The sequence below is a fragment of the Anarrhichthys ocellatus genome, unplaced genomic scaffold (assembly GCF_004355925.1).
Source record: "Anarrhichthys ocellatus isolate YVR2014 unplaced genomic scaffold, GSC_Weel_1.0 scaffold4, whole genome shotgun sequence".
Taxonomy (NCBI): Eukaryota; Metazoa; Chordata; class Actinopteri; order Perciformes; family Anarhichadidae; genus Anarrhichthys; species Anarrhichthys ocellatus.
In genome coordinates this window covers 9,171,121-9,197,621 of record NW_022280034.1, presented here as the reverse complement: position 1 = coordinate 9,197,621, position 26,501 = coordinate 9,171,121, and the positions used below count along the sequence as shown (strand labels likewise).

At 40.9% G+C, this 26,501-nt stretch overlaps 4 protein-coding genes across 5 annotated transcripts in view; 3 read left to right on the top strand and 1 right to left on the bottom strand.

Annotated features, from left to right (window-relative positions):
• Window positions 1–325: 325 nt before the first annotated feature.
• LOC116380436 (cytochrome c oxidase subunit NDUFA4-like) lies at window positions 326–2,907 on the top strand. Its single transcript, XM_031842360.1, has 4 exons — window positions 326–518; window positions 1,965–2,053; window positions 2,298–2,358; window positions 2,576–2,907. Exons 1-4 carry the CDS (start codon window positions 477–479, stop codon window positions 2,630–2,632), a joined length of 249 nt encoding a protein of 82 aa, XP_031698220.1. The 5' UTR covers window positions 326–476; the 3' UTR covers window positions 2,633–2,907.
• An 80-nt stretch (window positions 2,908–2,987) lies between these two features.
• On the top strand, window positions 2,988–9,821 carry cenpt (centromere protein T). Of its 2 annotated transcripts, none has more exons than XM_031842350.1 (13): window positions 2,988–3,861; window positions 4,220–4,340; window positions 4,420–4,564; window positions 4,649–4,742; window positions 5,044–5,180; window positions 5,319–5,376; window positions 5,494–5,630; window positions 5,961–7,205; window positions 7,484–7,795; window positions 7,876–7,975; window positions 8,177–8,341; window positions 8,427–8,531; window positions 9,489–9,821. In XM_031842350.1, exons 1-13 carry the CDS (start codon window positions 3,776–3,778, stop codon window positions 9,616–9,618), a joined length of 2,835 nt encoding a protein of 944 aa, XP_031698210.1. In that variant the 5' UTR covers window positions 2,988–3,775; the 3' UTR covers window positions 9,619–9,821. The 2 variants fall into 2 exon arrangements, with proteins under 2 accessions (XP_031698210.1, XP_031698204.1); XM_031842344.1 differs by having other exon boundaries at window positions 8,174–8,341.
• A 486-nt stretch (window positions 9,822–10,307) lies between these two features.
• On the top strand, window positions 10,308–22,394 carry LOC116381611 (speckle-type POZ protein). The gene is made up of 10 exons (XM_031843899.1): window positions 10,308–10,412; window positions 16,486–16,689; window positions 16,773–16,894; window positions 17,370–17,521; window positions 17,652–17,779; window positions 17,865–18,042; window positions 18,188–18,243; window positions 19,355–19,477; window positions 20,458–20,600; window positions 21,616–22,394. The coding sequence occupies exons 2-10, from the start codon at window positions 16,612–16,614 to the stop codon at window positions 21,758–21,760; spliced, it is 1,125 nt and encodes a 374-aa protein (XP_031699759.1). The 5' UTR covers window positions 10,308–10,412; window positions 16,486–16,611; the 3' UTR covers window positions 21,761–22,394.
• Window positions 22,395–25,396: 3,002 nt separating this feature from the next.
• Window positions 25,397–26,501, bottom strand: part of LOC116381102 (neurexophilin-1-like) — a 1,991-nt gene continuing 886 nt past the window's right edge. The window contains exon 2 of the mRNA XM_031842943.1: window positions 25,397–26,492. Within this exon, the coding sequence (XP_031698803.1) occupies window positions 25,942–26,492 (551 nt within the window). The 3' untranslated portion in view covers window positions 25,397–25,941. The remainder of the gene's footprint in view (window positions 26,493–26,501) is intronic.

Below are 26,501 nucleotides of genomic sequence, written 5' to 3'. Positions count from 1 at the left end.
TATGAAGCTCATGATCGAAAGCTCCAGAACAGCTATTGTGGTGAAAGTGGCACAAGGTTTTTTTCCCTTAAAACTGTACGTGAGCACGTGAGTTAATGCTTTTATTTCTTGTGAATTTAAATGATCTAAATGGTCCCTTACGTTGAAAATATAGCAGATGAGATTTCAGGTTTTTTTTTTTTTTTGGTTTTTTTTTTGCTCATTTCTAATGTGAATTTTAAATAAGATCTTTAACACGAGTACAGGACAAGACTGTATGGACTTCTTTTTTTTTTTTTTTAAAGATCTGCACTTGCTGTCGGGCATACAGCTGTTTCCGTTGCATTGTGGGATTGGCCGACCGTAGGGGGGGTGTTGTGCGGTTCACTGTGGAGAGCATTCAGACCCGTAGGAAGACGCACGAGCTCCTCCGCAGCAGCGCGCATTTTTACCGGCAGGTATTCGCTTTACCGGAGTCTGTCAGCGGATTCTCCGACATGTTGGGCCAGGTCGCCAAACAGCTCAAGAGCCATCCAGCTGTGAGTGCTAAACATTGTATATCTTTTACAACATGTGATCAACCCGGTGACATTGAAGGCGCTGGTGAGGACGCGATGGTGTGGTTATGCGCGCGCCCGTTTCCCAAAATCTCCCTTTAATTGTCTGATGTGTGTTCTCCCATTATTTATTCAGCTCCTATGCAGCTTTCCTCAATTAATGAAACGCGTTAGGTATTTTTCATTTTCAGTCCTATGCGACAGATTCATTATGTCTACGTCTGCAGAAATGTCGAATTCCTTGGCACCAGATTTCAGGTTGAAATGATCGATAAAGCCAATTCAACACCAAAACAAATCTACATTGTAATCTACATTTATCTTATCTCCTCATCGCCATATTCCTCTTATTATCCTTCCTTCTGTTGAGGCTTATATATGTTGTGCTCTGCCACCCTCTGAGCTTCATGATAGGATTATTATTCTAGAAAAATGAAGCCACCTTCTCCGATGAGACATTAATACAGAAGCAATACATTTGCTTGTTTAAAGTGCACAATCTCGTTTCCCTTTAAGAGGTATTCATGCCCTCATACAGCCACGTCCTCTACTGTATGGGCTCCATACCGGCGTGACTCAAGGCCAGAGCAGTGCATGTAAAGAGTCTGATTATCCAAGGGCGAAAGGGTGAAACAGTTTGCTTTACGGCAGCGTCCATATTTATAGACCACTGTGTAGGACGATACACATGTCACTGTCCCCTAAACAGTGTAAGCTTTCCAGTTAGTATATGATATGTATGAAAACAGTGGTGGAAGAAGTACTCAGATATTTTACTATAGTAATAACACAGTGTAGAAATACCATTACAAGACATGTTGCTGCTATAGTAAAGGTGGAGCTCTTTTAATTTTTTTAAGTATAAGTATTGACTGTATTGTTCCCCCTGTGGATTAATTCATACTTATCTTAACATATAACACATTTGTTTGTCGATGATATTCTAATTATCTGAATCCGCAGTAAATGTACTTAGTTACATTGCACCACTGATCAAAGGTAAAACTGTATGCAGGCTAACTTATTACACATTCGATTCAAACAATTAGCCTAAATTCTATATATACTGTATATAAACTCATAAGCTACACCGGCACCCCGCATCTGTCATTTTGCTGCTGGAATAGAATAAAACAGTGTTTGGGACCCCAACAAGTGATCTACAGACAAATCTGAGGGGTCAAGAGATTAACAGGATAGAAATATAATACAGTAAATAATTCTTAACCTCTTTTCAACTTTCCTCTAATAACCGGATCATTTTTAACTCGAAAAGTATTCAAATAAACCAGAGGAAGTCTAAAAAAAACCTAGAATAAAGAACAATAATTCTCTGTTGTTGGTTGCCTTGTCCTAGTTTCACAGATTACGTTGTAATTGGTATGACACCTGCACTGTAATTAATTTATCTTGTTCTTCACTCACTAGCTCATCCCCCTCTTCATCTTCATTGGTGGCGGGGCAGCCATGAGCATGATGTACTTGGCTCGGCTGGCTCTGAAAAACCCAGCAGTCTGGTAAGTCTGGTACATCTGAGAAAGTATAAACTTCCAGATAAAGATAAGATAGACTTAAGATAACATAGAAGGAAATTTGTCTTGGACACATACAGCATCTGCTGTTAAAAAATATAAAAATACAGACAGTGTGTTCCTCAGCCCTCGGCTAGCTTTTTAGGAAACCTCAGTGTATGTGTTTAAAAATTGTGAGAAGAATTCTGACAACCTCACAGAATGAGTTTTCATATTTTTTTGTCCTCAGTTGGGATCGCAAGAACAACCCCGAGCCCTGGAACACCATGCAGCCCGATTATCAGTACAAAGTATGAGCCTTTATTTAGCATTCATAACTTCTTCACTTTTGATACACGTTGCTCCATCGTTATAAAAGAGTGCTATATCTATGCCATTTGAATATATTTCTTTAAATGGCTGCTTGGTTAGATTTAAACCACACGTCATATAGTTGCCGTTATCTTGCCTCAAAGTCCATATTGCCTCCCTCATACTGGTCGTGTATTTTTCTTTGTGTACTTGCAGCTCTACGCAGTTAACACGGACTACTCCAAGCTGAAGAAGGAAGGGCCCGATTTCTAAGTCCCCGTGACTTCACACCTCCGTCTCTGACATTGTCGTCAGTGTGGGGAGCCTTTGCACTTTTTGCCAAATAGAAAACAAACTTATGACATTGAATGAAGGTTGAGTCGCACTGCGTGCTGCACTCATTCAGTCAGTTCATTTCCAGTGTGAAGGGGGAAAGGGATCATTCACTTATCAGTGACTGTATGTATAAAACAGGCAGCCACCTGTTTTTACTAATTGAATAATTTATTTTTGAGTTTGTGTTAATAATTAAAACTATTGCAATCTCACGTGTGTGTATTATTATTAATTTTGCACAGTTTAAGTACACAGTAGCTTTGATGACATACATCCACGGTGGACAGTGGTGCCTGAAAACTGCAGCTGATTTGATTTCATGAGATTTTTTATCTCTCATTAACCACTTGTCAGATTTATGTTTCATCTTTTCTACTATGACATTCAAATAATTTAGTTTTTCAAATTGTAACACCGAGATAAGTCACTATAATTTTTGATATACTGACAAGGATCTAAGTTGTTATTAATGAGAAAAGTTTACATTTTATGTTTAGACAACCCAGATAAAAACAATTAAGCATAATTTAGCTTATAAGAACACAGTATATGGCGTACTGCTTGGCAGTTTTGGCTTTATTTCATCCACCTGCCTGGTTTGCCAGGAGAACAGACCATCTCCCACTAATGTTTTGAAAGTGTACAGATACAGTAACAGATGGAAACATATTGTGGTGAGATCAAATATATTTTCATGTTTATATAAAACCCTGAACTCCATGTTATCCCTAGAGTCCTCAATAGGTGGCGGTAACACCCTGGTTGGTGGCAAATTCAGCTAAAGTAGAAGAAGAAGAAAATCGTCTTCTCGCGGGATTTCACTTGAAAATAACGCGGGACAGTGTGAGGAATAAATCCGTTGAGTTCGAAAGTGTCAACATGCAGTCAACGGAGGGTAACACATGTTTAACTAGATACAACTTGTACTAAATGACGCTGTCCTCAGCTTAGCGCCGGTTTTGGTACTTGCCTGATATATAAAAACGCAGTTTAACACGGTAACCATTACTGTTAACCGTTGGCAAACGTTTGTTAGCTACCACCAGCTAACCAGCTGACCCCTCCTAGCTCGGTTTCTAAATGGATCCTACGGAGGATTTGTCTGCTCGGGTCCTGCTGAAACACATCCTCAGCACCGAGACACCCAGGACTCCCATCACCCGCAGGTAACACCTTAACCAGTCTTACTGGGAAAGAACAGGCGAAGTCCTATTACTGGTGTTTCAAGCGTTAAATAACTAGCTACGGTAACGTTAATGCTAACTAATGTTATTTATCCTAAATCTGTCTTAACGTGAACTTGAAGTTGGTTGCTTGTGCTAAATGTATAACGGCTAAGTTTGAATTAAACATAGTTAATTTAACATGAAAAAAACCGCAATAAAAAGTCAGATTTAACGCATAACAAAGCTGACAGAGGAGGTGGAGTAATTTGACTAAGACATTCTTGATTTTTAACCTAAAAGAAAGGAGCCCAATGACTTTGTATCCAGTATTGAACTAATACTGCTGTCTTGTCTGAAGTTCCTCCAATGCACAGACTACCAGCGTGACCAGGAGCAGCAAAAGACAGAGCAAGAAAGATGCTGGTCCCCAAACCCCACAGGACTTCCTCAGACGAAGCCTGAGACATAAAATACGCGAGGTGAGAAAGTAGAGCCGAGGTAATACTGATGGACATGCTGTTGATTCTATTGAAGTTGACATATCGACCGTCTCCCCAGAGTATAACCAGGCAATCCCTGCCCTCTGCTCATAAGAGGGCCGCCTCTGTCGGGCTCAGAAAGATGAACACACCAGCCCCAACCTCACTACTGTTTGATGATGGAGAAACACCGAGGCACATGCTCATGAACATCCTGCGAACAGGTATGTGCATATCTTTATTCCCACATAATGTCGCAGCTGTCTGTTGTCTTTTTTTAGTCATATATCCTTTGTAATGTGATTCAGAGCCTGTGAAGTCTCCTGTGGTTCACGAGAAAGGTGCATCAGAAGAGCCGCAACCATCTTCAGCAGACTCCAGCATTACTAGGAAGTGTCCGAGGTGTGTGTGTGTGTGTGTGTGTGTGTGTGTGTGTGTGTGTGTGTGTGTGTGTGTGTGTGTGTGTGTGTGTGTGAGTGACAGAAATCCCATGTTGTATCATCACATTTGAAATACATTTTTCCAACAGTATTTTGAATAATTGCTCTGATATTAGTTGTGAGGAATCAACTTATAATATCATTGCTGGGCCACAACAACATCCATGCTGACTTGCAGCCCCTTCAGTAGTATTGACTGTATACAACTGGCTAAATGATGTTGTGTGTATGTATAACAGGTTTAATATTTGCTTTACTTTCAGTATTGAGCTGTCAGGGTTGGATCTGCCTGATATAACTATTGGCAACGCAGCGAGTACCGCAAAGGGACTGAGCAGAAAGAGACCACGTCGGAGTCTGAATGTAACAGCTTTTGAAAAGCGTCTTAAAGATGGAGAAGGTACGATTAAAGCCACTGATGGGCTTGAATGGGATTCTGTAAGAACCTAAACATGTTTCTTATTGTGAATTGAAACACTTGGGTTGGGAAGTGGTGGGAATGGTTTTATGACTATCTGATGGATGCTTCTGCTTACAGATGATGAGGAGGAAAGTGAAGAGTCAATAGGCGATCATTCATCACTTTCTTTGTCAAGGTAAAAAACAAAACTATGTTGTCTACATGTAAAAAAAAAAAAAAAAAGTTAGATTTCTCTTTACAATGTTAATGAGTGAATAGATGATTATGTGCTCTGTCTAATTTTCTTCTGCAGTTCCACTTCTCTGAGTCTAAAAACACCATTTGTGGATGTTCGTACCGAGAAAAGGGTCCTGCTGAGAAGAATTTCTAACCGTCGAAAAATCACAGTGGAAGAATTTGGGGCTGCTGTAAACAAAAGGCAGATGGGAGGTGATTACAATGATTTAGGATACTCTTTGTCCTTTTTGTTCCATGTGTGATCATATGTATAACAAGTCAATGAGAGCACGGATTATTGATTCATTTTATTAGTTAACATCTTTATTAACCGTTTAAACTGTGTCAAAAAGAATGACACACCTAAAGTCCTGACCTGTTATAGGATATCTTTAAATTTACTTTCTAAATTCCTGCCCAGCTACACGAGCAAGCTGGTGGAAGGAAGCAGATATAGCTTCCTTTCGGAGCAAATGGTGTATTATTTATGAAAATAATTGCTAATAATCCTTTTGTTCTCCCCCCACTTATCTTGTCATCCAGGAGTGAGCAGCTTTGTGCAGGGGGAGCGAGGTCTCAGTGAGACCGCCGACTCTGAGGGCTTCACTTTGGGCTTAAGCAAACTCGGTGAACCTGATATCACGACTGATATCCTCCACTGTAACACGGCTCTCTACGCCCAGCCAGATGCCATGACCTCCAGCTTTTCCATCATTGCAACTCAGGACAAACCAACGGCGATGGTGTCTCAGCTTCAGAGACAGATGGAGCAGGAGGAGCTGATGGAGGCGGAGCACAGCAACCTGGGGAAAGAGAAATCAATATATGCATTCCCAACTGAAGAGGGGGCTCAACCTCAGAATGAGGAAGAGCAAGATATAGCTGAATCCCAGAGTAGTGTAAAGGATGATACAACCGAGTCTGAGGAAGAGGAGAACAGAGTGGAAGCTGAAACAGGTGGAGGTGACTATCAAACCAAAGAACAAGGTGCTGCGGATTCTCACACTGAAGAGGATGTTGCTACCGGGTCTCAGTCTGAGGAAGAGGAGGCTGCAGCAGACTCTCAAACAGAAGAAGAAGTTGCAGTTGTATTTCAAACTGAAGACGAGGGTGCAGGTGAATCTCAAACGGAAGAAGAAGGTGGAGTTGACTCTCAAACTGAAGAAGAACATGGTGGAGTTGATTCCCGGCATGAAGAGGATATTGCAGCCAGGTCTCAGTCTGAGGAAGAGGAGGCTGCAGCAGACTCTCAAACTGATGAAGACGGTGCAGTTGAATCTCAAACTGAAGAAGAACAACGTGCCGTGGATTCTCACACTGAAGAGGATGTTGCTTCCAGGTCTCAATCTGAGGAAGAGGAGGCTGCAGCAGACTCTCAAACAGAAGAAGAAGTTGCAGTTGACTCTCAAACCGAAGAAGAACAAGGTGTAGTTGATTCCCAGCATGAAGAGGATGTTGAAGCCAGGTCTCAGTCGGAGGAAGAGGATTTTGCACCTGACTCTCAAAAGGAAGAAGGAGAAGAAGAAGATGCAGTTGACTCCCAAATCGAAGAAGATGGTGCTGTTGATCTGCAGTCCGTGGAGGATGTTGTAGAATATCAAAGTGATCAAGAGGATCCTGCTGCCAATTCTCTACCTGAAGACGAGCATGCTGGGAGGCCGGAGGAGGAAGATGATGAGGCATCAGAGCAGCTGGAACCGGACTTGGGACACATCAGTCGGAGGGCTCATCGCTCTGAGGGTGGACTCACTATGCCTGTCATAGTAGCAGGGGGAGACACAGAGGCAGGTAAGGATGTCAGAATGGACAATATAATCTCTCTGTATTTAAGGGCTCTAACTAACAACGCTATTAATTGTTGATATATAAATATCATCTAGATGCCGTTCTTTCTTTATTGCTATACATTAAGCTATCGTGGCGGTTTAGAATATTATGCCTGGTTGTTATGTTGGACTGAATGATAGTTACATATTAATATGCCGCTTTAATTCCCAGCTCAGAAAGGCATGTCAAGGCGTTTTAAAGTTGTTGTTTAACATTTAAGTATTGTTGTTTTCATCTAGGATGGTCTGATGGCAAGTCCAAAGCCCACAGCAGCCTGGACATGGGAAGCCATGAGAGCGGTCCGCTTCATGTTGGGGTCACTGACTTGCCCGAGTCCTCAACCCAACGATGGACAAATGCTACTTACACTGAGGTTGATGCTGATAAAGAGAACTCCTTCAATCTTCCGGAGGTGACGCATGATATTGAAGATGGTGGACACCTGAATGTCGATTCACCTGAAGAAGCTGCTGCTCAGGACCCAGCTGAGCAGGTGGAGGAGGAGGAAGAGGATGATGAAGAGGATGAAGAGGATGATGAAGACAGTGATGGTCAGTCTTTCTTTTGTGCAGATTTTTTTTCTATTTATAAAAATGAGAGTAAATCATGTTTTGTTTTCTAAAATCTTCAGAGATCCCCAGCAAGACCCCTGCATTTGTCAAACAGAAAATACACTTTTTCCAGCGCAATGCTCTGGCCTCACCTTCTGTTTTTAAGAATATTCAAGCCAGGTAAGTTGCACTTTATGATGCACTGAAACATTCACAATACATATTAAAATGTACCCAAAGCTCATATAACATTGTCCAACTGGAATGTCCGGCGTATAGTTTAGAAAGTAGAAAAAATGTCTCCCTGGAAGGCAATAGTAAAGTCAATAGATTAAGATTATTGATATATGATTTTATAATCATCTTTTGTTATACCAGCAGTAGCACAGGTGAAGGTCCTTCAGCTAAACAGAAGCAGGTGAGAAAGAGGAGGAAAGGGCCGGCTAAAAAGGAAACAGACCTTCCTAAAAGCTACCTGATGGGCGTGTTCAAGCACTTCGCCAAAACCAATGTCTCTGCCGATGTTTACCCTGTCCTAAAAGAAATGTAAGTAACTATGACTGTAGAGGTTTTGAGTCTATAGATTGTTGGGATATCCTCTCGCTTCATTGTAATTCACTGTCTTCAACAGAATGGATAAATACTTTGACCGTCTGGCAGAGGACTTGGAGACGTATGCTGGTCATGCAAAGAGAAAAACCATCGAGTTTGAAGATGCTGAACTTCTGTTGAAAAGGTAGGTGTGTTCTGTGCTCAAGTGAGTGTGCATATGGTTTTAGGACGGCATTAATGACCATTTAGTGAGCTAAAACTGTAAAGGATGAAAATAAAGACCGACAAATTTGTTTTACATTCAAAAAAAAAACGGGAATAGTTTGCCATGTCTTGGATCATTGAAATAACATGAATACTAGTTAACTGTATGAGTTCGGCATGCAACACTTTAATAATATGTCACGTCAACATAGCTATTTCTACGATAAATTTGCGAGAACAAAATTTTAACCACATTGCTTTACTTTGCAAGGTTGGATTGGCAAAGTAGAACGTATTAAAGGTCTAACATGAGGATAAAGTACAATGCCTATCAATGTCAGCATTATGGTCATAAAGTAACACAGAAACTACTCCTCAGGCTCCGTGATTATTAATTTTTCTTTTACCTACAATGGCCCTTATACACCATTGTATGTTTCAGTGTGAAACACTTGTACTTTAAGTTTAATTTAATTAATCAATTCCACAATGTTCAAATCGGCATTATGGGATCATTATTTTTGTCCACTTGGGGTTAGTTTAAGAAGCTATAAACACAATATTGACATATAATCACCTAAAATAAAAAGCCTGGTTAAAACCACAAATGATGCTTGTTAAATTAATCACAGGCTTAAGACATCTAACACATCAATTCACATAAAAAAGAGAAAAAATTATAAGGACATAATACTTTCAAACATACATTGTAAAAATATAAATATAGTCACAGAACAGGTTAAAAAAGCACTGCCGAACTAGGATTATATTGACCTCTAGATGGCAATCTTGAGCTGCATGTTTAGTCTGAAATAAAGGACCGGTGACTCTGTGATGTGAGCAGTAAGCATAAATAATGCTAACTCTGAAATATGTCTGACACGTTACATTAGTTTCCTTACATTTAACCTGACTAGTGTGTGTTTGCACTCTGCAGGCAGGGTTATGTGAATGACAAGGTGCCAGTGGAAGTGCTCATTGAAAAATATCTCCGTATGGACCAACGGAAGCTCCTGATCCCCATCGCAACCAGTGGAAATGTTGTTATCCCTAAAAAGCGGAGATGAATTTGTTATATTCAGCATGTTTTTTTTTGTGGTGTCCTCTCTTGACTGCTACATATCTTACTTACACTGCATTTGATTTGGACATGTGATGTCTCTGTTTTATGTTGTTAATCAGAACATAAAGGCTTCTGTAAATGTGTAAATATTTGTTGACAAAAAAAACGAGTATGTAATTGACTCATTTATCCTGTGTGCAGGCTTAAAAAAATAAAAGATGTTGAAATAAAGTTTTCTGTTTCCTATTTTATTGATAAATTGACACCTTTTTATGGAGGACCAAAAATGTCTTAAGTATAAATAAATAAATGCATTAATAAATGTATAAATACAGAAATGAATAAATAAATGCAGAAATATTTAGGTTTAAGATGTATTAAAGACGCCTTCAGGGTGAGCCTATGTATCCAGAGATTAATTATATCTGCGTCTTAATTAAAGTAAGTCTTTAATGGTAGAGGCCTGTTAATCTGTTTGCTCTGTTAATGAGGAACACAGCTGTAGCTCATCCAGTGCTGATTAAATCAATATTAGTTTTCAATGATGGTAAAGTAAAATACTGTCCCCAGCACACATGAAACTATAAGCATAACAGAGCTATTATTAAAATAAAACGTATTTAGTGTATGTACATTTTTTGTCATTGTATTAATGGGCCGTAAAATGACTCCGAGACAGCAGTGGCGCTCCTCGCAAGACCCATCATGTCTGCTCGTGCTATAGACAGTTAGCCTGTTAGCAATCACAACAACACAAGATCACGGACAGCTAGCGTCACAATTTAACCAAACACAAAGGTAAGTCCGTCGATAATTAAAACAGAAAGCAGTCATATAGGGACTTAAGACTTAAAACAACATGAAGCAGGCGGTTATATCGTATTTTATAATCGCAATGTTTGCGGCGATTTATCCGACCTTTTTGTTTGGCTTATGTTAGCTGCTAGCTAGCTAGCTCAATCGGCTAACTGGCGTGCTGTCGTCAGATTGGGTTATTTGCAGTCATTTTTTTGAAAGTATCACAACTTGTCATCAATGTATGGGATTTATTTTTCTACATGAGCACCTCGGTGTTTATATGTAGTATTATAAAAGAGCCAATTCAAAGTAAGACACCATTGTCGACTGTCTGTATTGTTAGCAAGTTAACGTTAACTACCTGCTACTGTCATCGACTACAGTAACTAGAAGGTGTGAGGTTCACTTCCCAATATCAATTATCAAACAATTAAAAGATTAGTAAGTTTACTTAATAGAAACAAATGTAATATGGCGAAAAGTTTAAATTTAATTCAACGTAATCATAATGGATCACTATTATTAATAGATGACTATAATGTATTTGTGGTTAATGGATAGATGTCAGGATTTATGTATGTTTTAGCCCTACAAGTACCGCTTCTCGTGGTGTTATGGTCTGTTTTCTCAAGCTGCCCAAAAACTGGTGAGTTTAATAGCTCATTTATAATTGTTTGGATAGAGAGTGAGAAGACAAGTGTAATATTGGCTCATCTGTACAGGTTCACTGGAAACAGAGCAAACTCCACAGCAGGGTTATCATGTATAAAGAAGGTTTAATTGTTTATCTCTCATGCTGGTGGTGAACACTGTAACATGAACATTGGTATCTTTATGTCTTTTAGACCGTGATGATTTTTAATCAAGACCGTTTGTGAGAAGGGTTGATTCAACTTAATACATAATGTTTTGGCCATAACTTGCAGAGTGATAACGTTGTATTCCAATGATTTGGGATGCTTTTTAAAACGAATGTAACCGGGGAGTCTTGGCTTTCTTGTAGTACAATCAATACTTATCTTTTTGCTACATTATTGCCTAATGTTGAAGTCAAAGTGCTGCCATGCAGCAGATTTAAAATGGCCCTCAATAAAAAAAGTCCTGAGTCTACCTCTTGGCCCTGCAGATATACTGCATATACATAACTCCCCTTCAGTGTGGCAACCCAGAGTAAAATCCACTGCGTTTGCACCTTCAAATCAGTTTTTAACAACTTTTGCAATGTATGTGATAGTTTTTCTTGTATCATGAAAGTGAGTTACAAACCTCCGTTTATTCTTAAAGTATTTTATAATGTTCTCTTACTGGAATCTGAAGTCAGATTTCTCTGCCCCAAGGAGATAACTTGCACAACTTTAAAAACAGAAATGAAATGCTTAGTCCATGTTTTCCAATCGTCATAACACTTAAACAGTAAGGCAATCCATTGCCAAAAATTGTTGTGATCCAGGTTTTTGCGATGTGGACATTGATGCGATCCAGTTGCACTGGCCAGAAGCAAATACTCTCTCTCCCATCACAATGTCCCACACAACAACAGCGTCTGTCACAATTTATGAAGATTAATTCGATTTGAAACATCATACAAACCTCGTCTGCAGCGAGCTTGTCCGTTAAATTGTTTGGGGCAAAAAAAAAGCAAACCACAGATTCACGATGAAGCTCAAATCAACCAAATCAAAAAATAGTAAAAGATGTCCCTGAAAGCTGCTTTTTACAGCCACAATGACCGGACTACTGGCAGTGTTTTGCAGCCTACGGGAGTGTCTGCCCTTCGAGGTCAACACGTCAAGTGCAACTGTTGTGCTGCTGTGAACCAGGTGACTTTAGACATTAGATATGCATTGAGGTCCCTCCTCCCTTTAACCTCCCGTGCGTGGCGAAGTGAGGAGGGTTTTCGTGAGGAAGTACCAGGAGGAGGGGGGAGCCTGGGGTGCTAATGCTTTTTTTTTTTTTTTTTTTTACCCACTCAAATCCCCTTCAATGTAATTGTGGGTCTGCACAAAGTCAGGGATAAGAGCGAGGCAAGCTGATCGCTGTAGCAAAATCAATAGTTCATACCTCTCTGAGATTGAGTTTTTAGGAAAGGAGGAGCACCATGACCAAGGACAGAATATGAAATCACTCCCGCAGAGGCCCAACACGCGCCGTGCAATCGATCCCCAGCCCCTGTACCAATTATAGTTTTTTAGGTTTGTCTGGCTTTTTGCAGACCTCGAAGACCAAAGCTTTGGAAATACACGTTGTGTTCACTGACACTTCGACAACGGTAGCAATTTTTTCATCCCCCTTTGGAAATTGCCACGTGAAGTGCCACCATACCTCGAGTCTTTAATTTAGAGCAGAGATTGATTTCTCTCTTTTTTTTTTTTTTTTTCGGGTTGGGTGAGCGAAATGTCACGAAAATAACCACTGTGGTCATAACTGCCACATCATGTATTATATATCTGCATTTGAATTCAATGAGCATAACTTTACTTCTCACTAAGACTGCGATGATCAAACACTTCATAGATTGTTGCCTCTCCTACATCTTTGAAAAAAAATTGTTAGATAATCAACATATATTGGTGATATGTGTATAGATATAATGGTGAAAGTTTAGCAGACAACCGTAAGACCTGATCCTTGTGCCTTTGATGTTCTGGTGGTAGTTTTGGAAACCGAGGTGACTTTGATCGATCTTCTGAGTTTGGTTCCTGTAGGTTTTTACCGTCATGTGAATGTAGAGGAAAAAAGTTGTTATTTTTTACGATTTCTATTCGAGGTTTCTTCTTGTTCCATCACTCTGCTGCAAATATTGAAGAGTAGCTGCACACTTAAATACGTTTCTTAAGCTTTAATCCAAGTTATATGACTGTACTTTGATAAAACACATCAATGCTGGTGTTAAATATCGACATTTCTTACCCAAAAAAAAATGGAGATGGAGTTGACCATTTGGGCCAAATCTACGTCATGAAATAAAGAACGTTAACGCCTTCTAATCAGACCCCCCCTCCTCACCTCTCCCCACATTGTCCGCCATTTTTTCCTGTTTCATTACAATCACAGTCCAGCACAAGCCTGTTCTCTCCTATCTGGGCTGCCTGCTTGAGCAGCACATTTGTGCTGGGGAACATGTTAACAGGTTAGAGCATGGGTGATCATCACAGGTCGGATGCGGCTCAGCTGCGTCTATTCTAGAGATTTGTGTATTTTGTTTTTGTCATATTTTTCTTTAAACAGAAATGGCTGCGGTTTAATCTTTCAGCCCCTTGCCCACTTATTAGCATTGTTGAATCTGTCATGCAATCCGAAGACAGCAAGGGAATGGCAGACTCTGCCACTAACAATAACAACTACAATATAGAGTGATAATTGCTGAATGTAAATACTTTGAATGGCTATTGCAGATGTTAGTCCTGCAGGGTTATAGTTCACGTCTCAGTCAGTGGGTCGTTGAGGATGAAACTGTGTGTTGGGACGGTTTCAATGCACCGTGCATCTTCATCAGAGTCCACCGGTCCACAAATCTGTATTTGGTTTCTCTGTTATACCTCCGTTTGATTTTCTTTTGTCTCCATCTAACCACTTTTTGTAGCAATTTATCTTTTTTGAATGGGCCCACAGATGGTGGCCCATCTTTCATTTGCCACCAGCTTTTCCATTTGGCTTCTCTATCACTTTACTTCCCCCCCCCTTCCTTTGTCTCGGTCCATCTCACTCGTTGCTGCTGTTCAAGAATCAAGAAGATTGGCTGCTTCTCCGTTCATCTGATCTTTAACAGGAACTTTGTGTTGATTAGACATTGATTCATTTAGTCCGCATTAGACAAAATATCTGCACTTAAATCAAGATGTCTTCACTCAAAGTGGTAATGTTATGATGTACCTCGTTAGTTACACTGATTTTATTTCCTTTTTGCCTGGAGAACAGGCTTTGACTGTGACTCGGCAGTAATTGCTTAGTTCCAACAGAGTGTTCATCCTGTCCCATCCTAAAAAAACCTTCTATTGGTTAGAGATCTGGCTGTGCAGGCATTTGTACTACACTGTTACTGTGTAGGAGATCACGGTACCAACATTGCACAGCATGTACTATAGACGAGAGTGTGGAGAGACCTGAATACGTATGATGCATGTTTATTATACATGCAGTAGTTGACTTTACCGTCACCAGTAAATTGAGATTAAAGACACTTTATGAATCATCGTAATTTTGTACAACATCATAACGGTTCATTTTTACCCATTGCATTGTGGGATTGTTAGCAGAAGTAGCATATATATATACATTTCCCACTCAGAATTCTGATAATCATATAAAATGTGATTTTAAAGGATTTGTGGATGCTGTATGTTTGCTGTAGTATTAAACGAATAACTTCCCATTATTACGCCACTAACATTAGTCTGTTAAGTGCGTCATACGTTCAGATGTTACCATTCACACCGCCTCTAAGCAGCTTCACGGTCAACGTGTCTCCTTCATTCAGTGCGATCACGAGGAGCAAAAAGCTCAGCTCCCAGCCGACACTTGTTGTTGCGCTGCATTTGAACCCAAATTGAATTTATGGATGAAGACATTAAAGGCTCCGGGTGTGACAGGAAGGTAGAGACGGATGATGGGTTAGAGGAATGCAGACAAAAATGGTTGACTGGAAAAAAAGATATTGAACAGTGAGAAGAATTGGTCCCAGATTAACAGTACGAGGGCCTAGAAAGAAACTGACTGGAGTGGAAAACATTGTGCAGCAAGATGAAAAAGGCTTATGAATCTGTCTGTCAACATGATGTCCAGTGCGAGGTGTTGTGTCCTTATCCCCTGCTAAAGGGGTAGAAAAGAGGGCAACACAGTACCTGTACCGTCACATATAATTAAATATTGACGCTGACTTTTGTCTTCTAGTCTGAGGCAATCCAGCAGTCTGAAACCCTGTCAGCTCGTCTTGATTTCTCAAGCGCAGTCATTTGAACTGAAAAATATATAAATGTAATCCAAAATCCCATGAAAAGACCACAAGCTACACTTTGTTAATTAATCTGAATGCTTTACAAATTACTTTTTAACTACTTTTTGGCACAGGTGCATCTGTTCCTACTGAAAAGCTAAATGAGGCTGTTGAGAAAAAAACACTCAAACAGGATAAATGGTGCATTTAATGGGGACTATTTTCAGTGGTGGATTAGTACACTATGATACTCAACTCAATATTTAGGCCAGCGGGACGGTGTTTGTGGGAATGACTCCCCCTTATCGGTTGTATCAGTCAGCATTGTTTTGCTCTTTTGGTGACAGCAGAAATATAGATGTATTCGTAATATATCACTAGTCTTATCCTTTTTAATGTGTAGATCCACATTTCTAACTTCCAGTAGATTTATACGTGAGTTAGGATGCTTTGCCACTTATAAGGTTTTAAAGGTCTTGATAACGGCATCATGGCACCTCCTATCATTTGTGAATAAAAGGAGCTCTGTACCTACGAGAATGATACAAAAGTCTGAATTTTCTATAGTACATGGAATATTTCGTGGCATTAAATGGTCACAGAGGTTATCAGGCCTGACTATCCAACATACAGTACACACACACATGCTGTGGAAGTGTGTTATTTAGAGGAGAGAAGTGTTCGTCACAAGTCTACACAACCTTCCTGTGGCCGTGTGACTTGAAGGTAGTTTGGCCAGTAGCTCCAACCTCCACCACAGTCCTGGGAGGCAGCTTGTTTATTTACAGTTCATGTTTGCGACTTAATTGCAATTGCAGCGGCTATTGATCTTAGAACAGGCGTGGGCCATCGATCTCCTGCTGTGCCCCCCCCCCTCAATGGGTCAGGGACAATTCATCTCGCCACAACCACACAAGCCTCAATAGCAGGCAGCGTGGCCGCATGAATATAATGATATTGAATCTTAACTGGATTAATGAAAGATACGGTGCCCGTGTGTTGCATCTCAATGAGCTTTTTGCAAAACGGTTTTCTGTGATTGCCTCTTCGTTAGAAAAATGCGTTTCAGGCTGAACAGGATTTTCAAGGAGATGGGATTTAAACTCTGATCAACTAATCACACTCGTGGTCTGTTTCTAGGGGGCAAACTGCTTCCATCTGGCGTGTACTGCTGCAGATGGACGTCAGGACTGAACATTGACAAGTGGAAGTGACGGAATCCTTCTCCTCACCCTCTTGCCCCCGACACCTTCTGTCACGCTGGCAATGTCAAGAGTCCCGAGTCCCCCTCCCCCTGCGGAAATGTCCAGCGGGCCCGTGGCCGAGAGCTGGTGTTACACACAGGTAAAATGATCATCACGCTGTTGTCTTTCATCTCAAACAAATCAAAGGTCCGGAGCTCCACTGAATACCTTTCCCTCTGCCAGATCAAAGTGGTGAAGTTCTCTTACATGTGGACCATCAACAACTTCAGCTTCTGTCGTGAGGAGATGGGCGAGGTCATCAAGAGCTCCACCTTCTCTTCGGGGGCCAATGACAAGCTGAAATGGTGGGTGGGCAAGAGAGCCGCTCTGTTTGATCGTATTCTAATGTTCAGTTTTCATCGTCTTACCGCAGTGCACAGGAAGTGGACTTCTGAGAAACATCTAGAGAATCGCTCCCCGTCTGATTACTGTTGCAAATTACACCGTTAATGTTCGTAGAAGGGGTGTAACGGTACACAGAAATTCATGGTTCGGTACGTTCCTCGGTTTTTGGGGCCACGGTTCGGTTCGTTTTCGGCACACTAGGGAAAACGACAAAGGTAAAACTCACACTCTAGAATTTTTGTTCTGTGTGTGCGAGAGGAGTAGACGTAAACAGCTGTTTGGATCACAGGACATACCGAAAGGATGACCAAACCCAATGTCCTTTACCGAACGGTTCAATACCAATACACGTATTGTTACACCCCTAGTTAATACATTATTACTTCCATCCCTTTTACTAGAGATCTTAACTGTTCCACCCTCAACCACCATCAGGTGTTTGCGAGTGAATCCTAAGGGCCTGGATGAGGAGAGCAAAGACTACCTGTCTCTCTACCTGCTGCTGGTCAGCTGTCCGAAGGCCGAGGTGCGCGCCAAGTTCAAATTCTCCATCCTCAACGCCAAGGGAGAGGAGACCAAAGCCATGGGTGAGTCGACTGGGTAGCACAGACCTGTAACTGAAACAGAGGCCATCATTGTCTAGATGTAACGTCCCTCTGTGCAGCTTTTACGTGGACTTACCTTTTTGTTACCTCTGTGCGTCCCGGCTGTGTGCAGAAAGCCAGAGAGCATATCGCTTTGTCCAAGGGAAGGACTGGGGCTTCAAGAAGTTCATCCGGAGAGACTTCCTCCTAGATGAGGCCAACGGTCTTCTACCTGACGACAAGCTCACGCTCTTCTGTGAGGTACACTGCCTTGAGTTAAACTGTTCTTAGTTTATACCACCTCTCATTTACAGTTACATTTTTACATGTCATTCCTCTCCCTCAGGTGAGTGTGGTGCAGGACTCAGTCAACATATCTGGGCAGAACACCATGAACATGGTGAAGGTACCTGACTGCCGGCTTGCAGATGAGCTGGGGGGCCTGTGGGAGAACTCCCGCTTCACAGACTGCTCCCTGTGTGTGGCGGGACAGGAGTTTCAGGCCCACAAAGCCATCCTGGCAGGTACAGACAGGAGTCCGACACACCCTGTTTACAGTTTATTTGTTTATCCGGTTAAAGAAAGCTTGACTGTGTGTGGTGCGTGTTTGTTCTGATCCCATAATTACTCCCACCTTCACATTTTTTCTCTCCATATTCCTACTTTCAGCACGTTCCCCTGTATTCAGCGCCATGTTTGAGCACGAGATGGAGGAGAGTAAAAAGGTGAGCCCCTGGTCCCGGAGCTTTTTTTTTTTTTTTTTTAATTCCTAGAAATAAATTAGTTTTGTTCCTCCAGCGGCTCCACTGCTCACACGTTCCCTGCTGTGTTGAGGGGTTAAAGTGAGTGAAGGATGGTGTGCTGTCAAACGGCTGCAGCACAGAGCTGTTTGGTGAAACTGAATGATAGTGCACCTGAAATGAAATTGTCCCGCCGTACTTGGGGGTCAGGATTCATCCTTCACTGACAAAGCTGCAGAAGCAGAGGATTGCTTTTTTTTTTCATTGTAGCACATGTAACTGTAAGAAATGAAATTACAGGAGAAGCTGTCCAGATGTTTTTTTTTTTTTTTTTTTTTTTTTTTTTTTTTTTTTTTAAACCAAGGCTATTTTAGATTTTATGTTGCTACTTTTTGAAAGATGGAAACGTTTCTCTCAATAATATATGAGCAGATTTGAACTGAAAGGCAACAAATGGAATGCTGGCAGAGGAAATCATTTTTAAATCGTGTTTTAAAGATAAAAGTGCTTTTAATCAATTCATCATTTGTTCAAATTCCATGTAACACATAACCTCTTAATGTGTTAAACTCTAGCAAACATGATTCAGAGTCACAAGGAGTCCTGTTTTTTCAAAATCTTAATTAAGAACTTATAAAAAAATAATGATTTCTTCATTTGCTGCAAGGTTTCTTTAAGTGCACAATACTTGACCAACTGATTTGTGAACACAATTAATACGTATGCTTTGACTTTTATAGTTTTGAACTGGATACATCAATGAAGTAGTTTAACTTTGTGTGTTTAAATGTTGTAAGAGTATTTAATTTACAGTCCTTAAAGTAGTCCTGTTATAATCACATATTGTGATATTCAAATAAACACCATGAATTGACTTCAACAACTGTGTTGAGATTTACAGCCCCATAGATAATGACATGCTCTTTCTTAATTCCCCTTATATAATACTGCAGAGTACAGTTTGTGAATATCAGCATTACAAATAACTGTTTTTATGAAGTACTGCACCTAATGAGATAAAGGGCAGGTAGTTGAAGCTCATGTCACGGTGAAACGCTCGAATCTAACTTCCTTACTCACCGTCTTGTTCCGTCAGAACCGAGTGGAGATCAACGACGTGGAGCCGGAGGTCTTCAAAGAGATGATGTGCTTCATTTACACAGACAAGGCTCCCAACCTGGACAAGATGGCCGACGACCTGCTGGCAGCAGCTGACAAAGTAATACAACAATACAGCTACTGCATCGCTATATTGAGACGTATTGAGACAGCGTTTTCTCGATGGATAGAATCTGTTGATGGAGGCTGTTTGGCTCTGTGTATTTTTACTAAAGATGTTTATATTGCCGTCCCGGCTGTATTTTATGTGATTTTAAAGTTGCATATTATTTTGCTGGCAGCGCACACTGTGTCCTTGCAGATATTGCCCCAACTAAAAGTAATAAGATGGATTAAGTGCACTAAACCAATTAGCCTGGTAAGCCATCATGATTTTAAAGAAACGGTTGGATGATTTCACTCTGATCTCCCTCCTCTAAAACACCAAATGAGAGACTGACTTCTGAAACACAGCTTCAGACTGGATGGTCTCCATTAGAGGTGTGACATTACAGACTGGATTTGATCGCTGAAATGATATTAGCCAAAACCACCTAACCCGTCGCAGCAAATGGCTCACGAATACTGGTGAAGACAGACATGTGTACTGATCTAGTGTCCTCTCTCCTTCAGTATGTACTGATCTAGTGTCCTCTCTCTTTCAGTATGTACTGATCTAGTGTCCTCTCTCCTTCAGTATGTACTGATCTAGTGTCCTCTCTCCTTCAGTATGTACTGATCTAGTGTCCTCTCTCCTTCAGTATGTACTGATCTGGTGTCCTCTCTCCCTTTCAGTATGTACTGATCTGGTGACCTCTCTCCCTTTCAGTATGTACTGATCTTGTGTCCTCTCTCTCTTTCAGTATGTACTGATCTTGTGTCCTCTCTCTCTTTCAGTATGTACTGATCTAGTGTCCTCTCTCTCTTTCAGTATGTACTGATCTAGTGTCCTCTCTCTCCTTCAGTATGTACTGATCTAGTGTCCTCCCTCTCCTTCAGTATGTACTGATCTAGTGTCCTCTCTCTCCTTCAGTATGTACTGATCTAGTGTCCTCTCTCTCCTTCAGTATGTACTGATCTAGTGTCCTCTCTCTCCTTCAGTATGCTCTGGAGAGACTGAAGGTTATGTGTGAGGACGCGTTGTGTACAAGTCTGTCCGTGGAAAACGCTGCAGAGATCCTCATCCTGGCTGACCTGCACAGCGCCGATCAGCTCAAAACACAGGCCGTCGACTTCATCAACTAGTGAGTTCACACGTCATCACTTGTAATCAAGTCTCCAGCAGACTCGCAGTCCACTGAACATTTTGTCTCTGTTGTTGTCTCCATCTGTTGCATCTCTTCTTTATCTTGGATTCGTTACTGGGGGGGACCAGGACTCGGTCTCGCCCTCTCGCCTCATCCCTTGTCGTCACAGTTAATGATTTAATTTCACATGTCCCCTCATGGAGTAGTCTGTCTGATTACTATTAAACACTGTCGAGGCTTTCCGGGGGATCAGGACAACCTGACTCCTCACTCGGTGTGCTGTCACCTTATCTGTTGAGTCGGATGAAAGTGTGATATTAACTCCGAACATCTGTCTGTACTGATGTTGAGCTCGCGCATATTCCTCCAGATTATTTCCCTCCCTCTACACACTTTCATTTCATTTACATTTAGAGAGCCTAAATAATTAGTCGCTTTAATAGATGAGCTGATATGATGATAACGGATTAATTGTTTTGCAGTTGTGAGGATTTGCTGCTTTTCTTTGTCTTACATTTGTGGTTCCCAACCTGAGGTTCGAGTCCTCTCCAATGTGTCCCATGATAAATCAGCCGGGTTCACGAGATGCTTAATGGGATAAGTTATAAAGAAGTTTGATCTGCAACTCTCTGCTATGACTGTATTGGCCCAAATATAGGACAGCCCTGATTACAAGCCTTCAGACGCTCCTGCAGGTTGAACTGGTCTAATGTAACACTCTCAGGGCTTACTAACTCTTAACACTATAGACAAACTTGAAGACATTTGCTACCCCAGCTACAAACAACCCACAATGCAACACACTCCGTAGGGGCAAGTGGTACCCCGATACTCTCTCCATTCAAAACTAATTGTAATTCAAATGTAATTGTTTTGTCCTCGAATTTAAGAAGATCCATAAAAAAAACATATTGGGCCAATACTGTAATCAAGAAAATAATCTATTATTAACCAATATATTATTTATACCAATTGTTTTTCCCTAAACTGTTTTTTTGTTTCCACCCTCCAGTCATGCTGCAGAGGTGATGGAGACAGCAGGTTGGAAGTCCATGGTGGCATCTCATCCACACCTGGTGGCCGAAGCTTACCGCTCCCTGGCTTCAGCCCAGTGCCCTTTCCTGGGACCCCCACGCAAGCGCCTCAAACAATCCTAACAGCAAGACGTCTACACCGATACATATACACACATGCATATACATAGAAAGACACACAGATCCCTCCCCTCAGACAGGGGCAACCTTTCCCCTTGCTGTTACCTACTACAGACAGCCTCCCCCGAATCTCCCCCTTCTGCCCCGTACAAACCTGCTGTATTTAGTCTCTTCTAAAGATGGAGGGAAGAAGAAAGCGGAAGAGGCGGTGGAAGAGAGGGGCAGGTGGGCTTGTGAAGTGGATGTTTGTTGTTTACTAAAATAACACCTATCTCCCCCCCCCCCTTACTCTTCGGCGCTGGCTTAGTGAGGTGCCTGACATTGTGCTCTTTTCCGTGTGTGAAGGCTAAATCCCTTGACATCCTGTTAGTTCCTAATTTGGAATCCATTCGGGGGGGACTGGAACCAGCAATCCAGAAAGAACCAACTGTCTGGAAATCTGGAGGTTTGAAGGACAAAGTGCAGATAAATTAAGTCTTTAACTGTCTATTTCATCAAAAGGCTTCTTTTTGCTCTGTTCTTAGTGCTTGGAGTAGAGCAGTAGGACACGTCCCCAATCTAATGGACACATGCGAGTGACTAAAGAAGAAGTGGGCCTGTTAGTCACAAACTAGAAGCCCCTCCCCCCCTCGAGAAAGACGACCAAGGGCTAGTCAAAAAAAGCAGATATGGGACAAACTCATCGTTAATCCTCCCAAAGAAAGTTGGGAAAACATTGCACTAAAGTCACAGATCACCCTTCCTCAACTCTTACCAGCAGTAAAGTAGAAATACTGTCGGCAAGCACACATTGAAGCAAGCTTCATGGACTAAAGACCCAGCTGGACCACCAAGAACAAAGTACCCTTTAAGAAGATGTATCAGCTGTACTCTCACATAGAACTCTGCTTCAACTGCATCCGTTTCTTTTTTTTAAATAGTCGGGGGGGAAAGAATCAGCATAGAGAGGATACAGAAACGCACAGCTGGATGTCCTTCCTGGGAAAATTGTATTTTGTGTGTGGATCTGTCTTCGTAGCCCTTGAGAGAAAATACAATCCGAGGTGTCATTAGACAAACAAATGGAGGGAAAAATAATGTTAAGAAATGGTTTAAAAATAACATTAGGAATCAGTCAGGCATGTAAATGTTGTTTTATGACTGATTTCTTATTTGTTTTTTTCTCCTCAGAACTGTCATTTCTATTTTTTTCATAGGAATTTGTACAGACGCAAGTGTTTTTGAAGCTGTGGAAACAAAAAGCATTTTCAACCGTTAAATTGGGAGAGAGATGTTTTCTTTGCAGGCATGAAGACTGAGGGGGAATTAAATTGAAATGAACACGTTTTAATGTTCAGAATCGACCGAATGTGAACAAAATGCACACCAAGGCAAACCACATGAAATACATTTGAAGTTATCATTTTAGCCTGGTGTAAAATGGTATTTGATAGAAGGAACCGCTATTTCTTTCCTGTAGATATTGCCAGTTATGAGAAGTGACACTTAGTTGTTGCCATTTTTTTGTTCCCAAAAGATTAAACCACAACTATTTTGTATTGAATGCAATGCAAACTGTGTCTGTTATTTTTGTATGACTTATATGTTTTTTATTTATTTTCAGCTGTCCCATAAAACAAGACGTTTCATTTTGGGACTTCACAGAAACCAGTCGCACCTAAATTGAGGACATTTCAGGGAGAACGACAAGTGTTTTGATATTTAGTGTAATGACTCAAACGAAATAATTTCAGTGTCGTAAAGCTTATTATGAAGCAGACTTGTGTGCCATACTATTTAATAACATTTATAGCAAAGCTGAACATTACATTTTCCCAACTCCTGATGTTAGCTACAGCCAACGTTTTCTAACTTATTGGCATCTGTGTTTTTGCGTTAGGGGCACGGCCCCACCAGAGGGCGCTGTTGTGCAGTAGACGTTACAGGCTTTTCTCTATTTCAGACACAATAATGGCAAATTCAACTTCGTCTACATCGTAAAGGTTTTGCTATTTTTCATCATATTCTGAATGAAATCTCGTTTCTGCTTGGAGGGGCACCATACACATCGATTGAAAAGGTTTTCTTTAATCCATTTTAATTTATCAGTTTGTTAATTCATATAGAAATGCAACGCTCCGTTTCTTCGGACAGCGCTTTGATCTTAGTGAAGAACATCAGATTGGATTAAAATGAACGCCCTTGTACTAATGAGGTGGTGCAGAAATCTAATGGCACCATAAATTACATTTATATAACCACAATAACACAAAATTATATTTTCCCCATTTTTTTAGGTTTATGAAAAAATGTGAACAGATTTGAAAACCTTCGAATGCAAAAACAAAAAGACATTTGTTACAGCCTACATGCCAGTGTTGAATTGAACCCTGTGTCCCCATCAAGATCTGTTTCCCCCCCCCCTAGTCCTGTCCCCGTCCAAACGGCGAAGGAGGCTCGCGTTCACATAAAGCTCGCTCCAGAGATGCTGTGCTCGTATCCCTGCTGTACTATGGAGGGCGGTAAGGCTCAAAACTTATTTAGCAGGTTGTATCTGCAGAATGTTTGTTTTCTCGTTCCCTAAATTCTGTTGTCCGCATATCGAAGAGTCCTTCAGTGAGACATTGAATCCCAAAGTAGTTCCCGGGCGCTTTACTGCAGTCCACTACTCCAAAATACGTGTGCCTTATTTATACTTCTGTGTATTTCATGTAATACTTGTGTGAGCTTTCTTTCTTATTGAACAGTATCTGGCAGTAACATTCCCAGCTGTCAGGATGCTTTATCCCTGCTATGATGGAGGTGGTTTTAAAACAAAGATAGTCAGTATTTTTCTCTAAACAGCTGCAGAGCACCCCAGCAAGGCTACGTAGCCTATTAAGCTTAAAGGGGGGAATAAGAGACAAAAAGAGAATAATGATCAATACGACCAGGTATTGTGCCTTTTAGAAAACGGTTGAATGTTTAGCATATAAAATCAGTTACCTGAATGAGCACACATTTCCTCCACTTTCACTTACAAATATAATGCTATTTATAGAAATAACACTGGTTGTGTTAATGAGGACATAAAATAATTTGCCTTTCACTTCTAGAAAACAACATCCTATACAGATGCTTCAACAAAATGTAGTTTTGAGCCATATCGCTCTCTCATTTTGTTGTTTGTAGTCTAGATGGTCTAAACATCCTCACGAGTGAGTTGTCAATGTAAAAACAATCCAAGCACTGATCGTACCAAATAAAAAAATACCAAATGAAAAAATTCTGATTTATAATGCTGATGGTGATGAGTGAGGGTAAGCACAATATTTATTTTGGTCATTACAGCTGACAGTTGCATAACACATATACAGCCCTCTTTATTTTGTGATGCGATGTTTTTTTCTCATTTATTTGGGAAGGTGATCCTCGGCAAAGTAACAATCACAGGTGGGCCTTAAAGGTTAGGAACTCCTGGTTTGAAGGACTCTCTTGGTAACTCTGTATTGGTTTTAGTTTTTAATCATGTTTGTTTTTATTTGGGCAACACACAGTAAAGAGTGTTATGAAATACACAAGATAGAAAGGATCACATATGACTAAAGTGTACAAGGTAAATGCAACAGAAGAGTGTTGTAAAAGCATTGCATCCTGATATATCTACAAATAAAGGCCATGAAAGAGTGATGATATATTAGCCCTTACAAACAGAAAAACGTGCTATTATCTAGTTCACACAAAGTGTTATTGGATGAAGTATGTGTAGAACAAAACGGATGACTTGATTGATTGATCGCTCACGTCTTTAATAAATATAATAAAATGCTAAACATTACCTAGCTCCAGCCTTGTCTTATGTGATAGTAAAGGTCATGATGAGCATTTTTTTGCAACTTTGTCATTTCATAAAACCAAAAGATTAAACGATAATTGTCACTTCAATCGATAATGAACACAATCGTTAGTTGCAGCCCTGATTATATGCATTTCACAAAACCAGTCTGATACAACTCTTGTAGTCTACAACAGGTAAGATATTGCTCCAAATACATATAAGCTACTTTAAAGTAATTGATCAATAAGATAAACATATTCTCTAGAGTAAAGCTAAACTTCCTTTCAAAAACCTACGTCCGTCAGACCAGTTATTAGCTGCTCACACTGGATTTATTCTTTGTGGATTTAATGAAACATTGCCCTACACTTGTGTCCTTGACGTCTGGTTAGCCTGTTGGCAGATAGGATGCTGGGTTCTGGTAGCTGTAGTCTGGACACACTTTTTGTACCAGTCTGTAGTCAGTGCTGTAGAAAGACACGTAGATGCAGATGACTTGGAATGGTTTGGAGCACATCCAGGTGACGTGGCTCTGGGTCTGCTCCTGAGCACATGTCTTGGATGGGTCATAGTTACACAGCATCACCTTTTTGTTGCGTTCTGTCTTCTCAAAGTCCACCCTGCAGTTGAACGTCTTCGAGTCTTTGGGGTTGACCACGCTTTGACGCTCCAGATCAAACTCCACCTCTTTCATCGGTGGGACGAGGCTCACGGACACGTTGCCAACACCTGTGGAGTTGTGGCGGAAGTAGACTCCAAGAGAGCCGTTCCCGTGATCCACAATCTTGCCCATTATCAGCAAATTCAGTTTGACGGTTTTGATGTTTGAGTAAAAGTCGCCCCAGCTGAACGTTCTGGAGAATTTAGACGTTGCTTGGACTTTCATGATGGGACGAAGCTGTATCTTTGAGGACGGGTTGGTGTGTGACTGGGAGTTTCCTCCAAGTA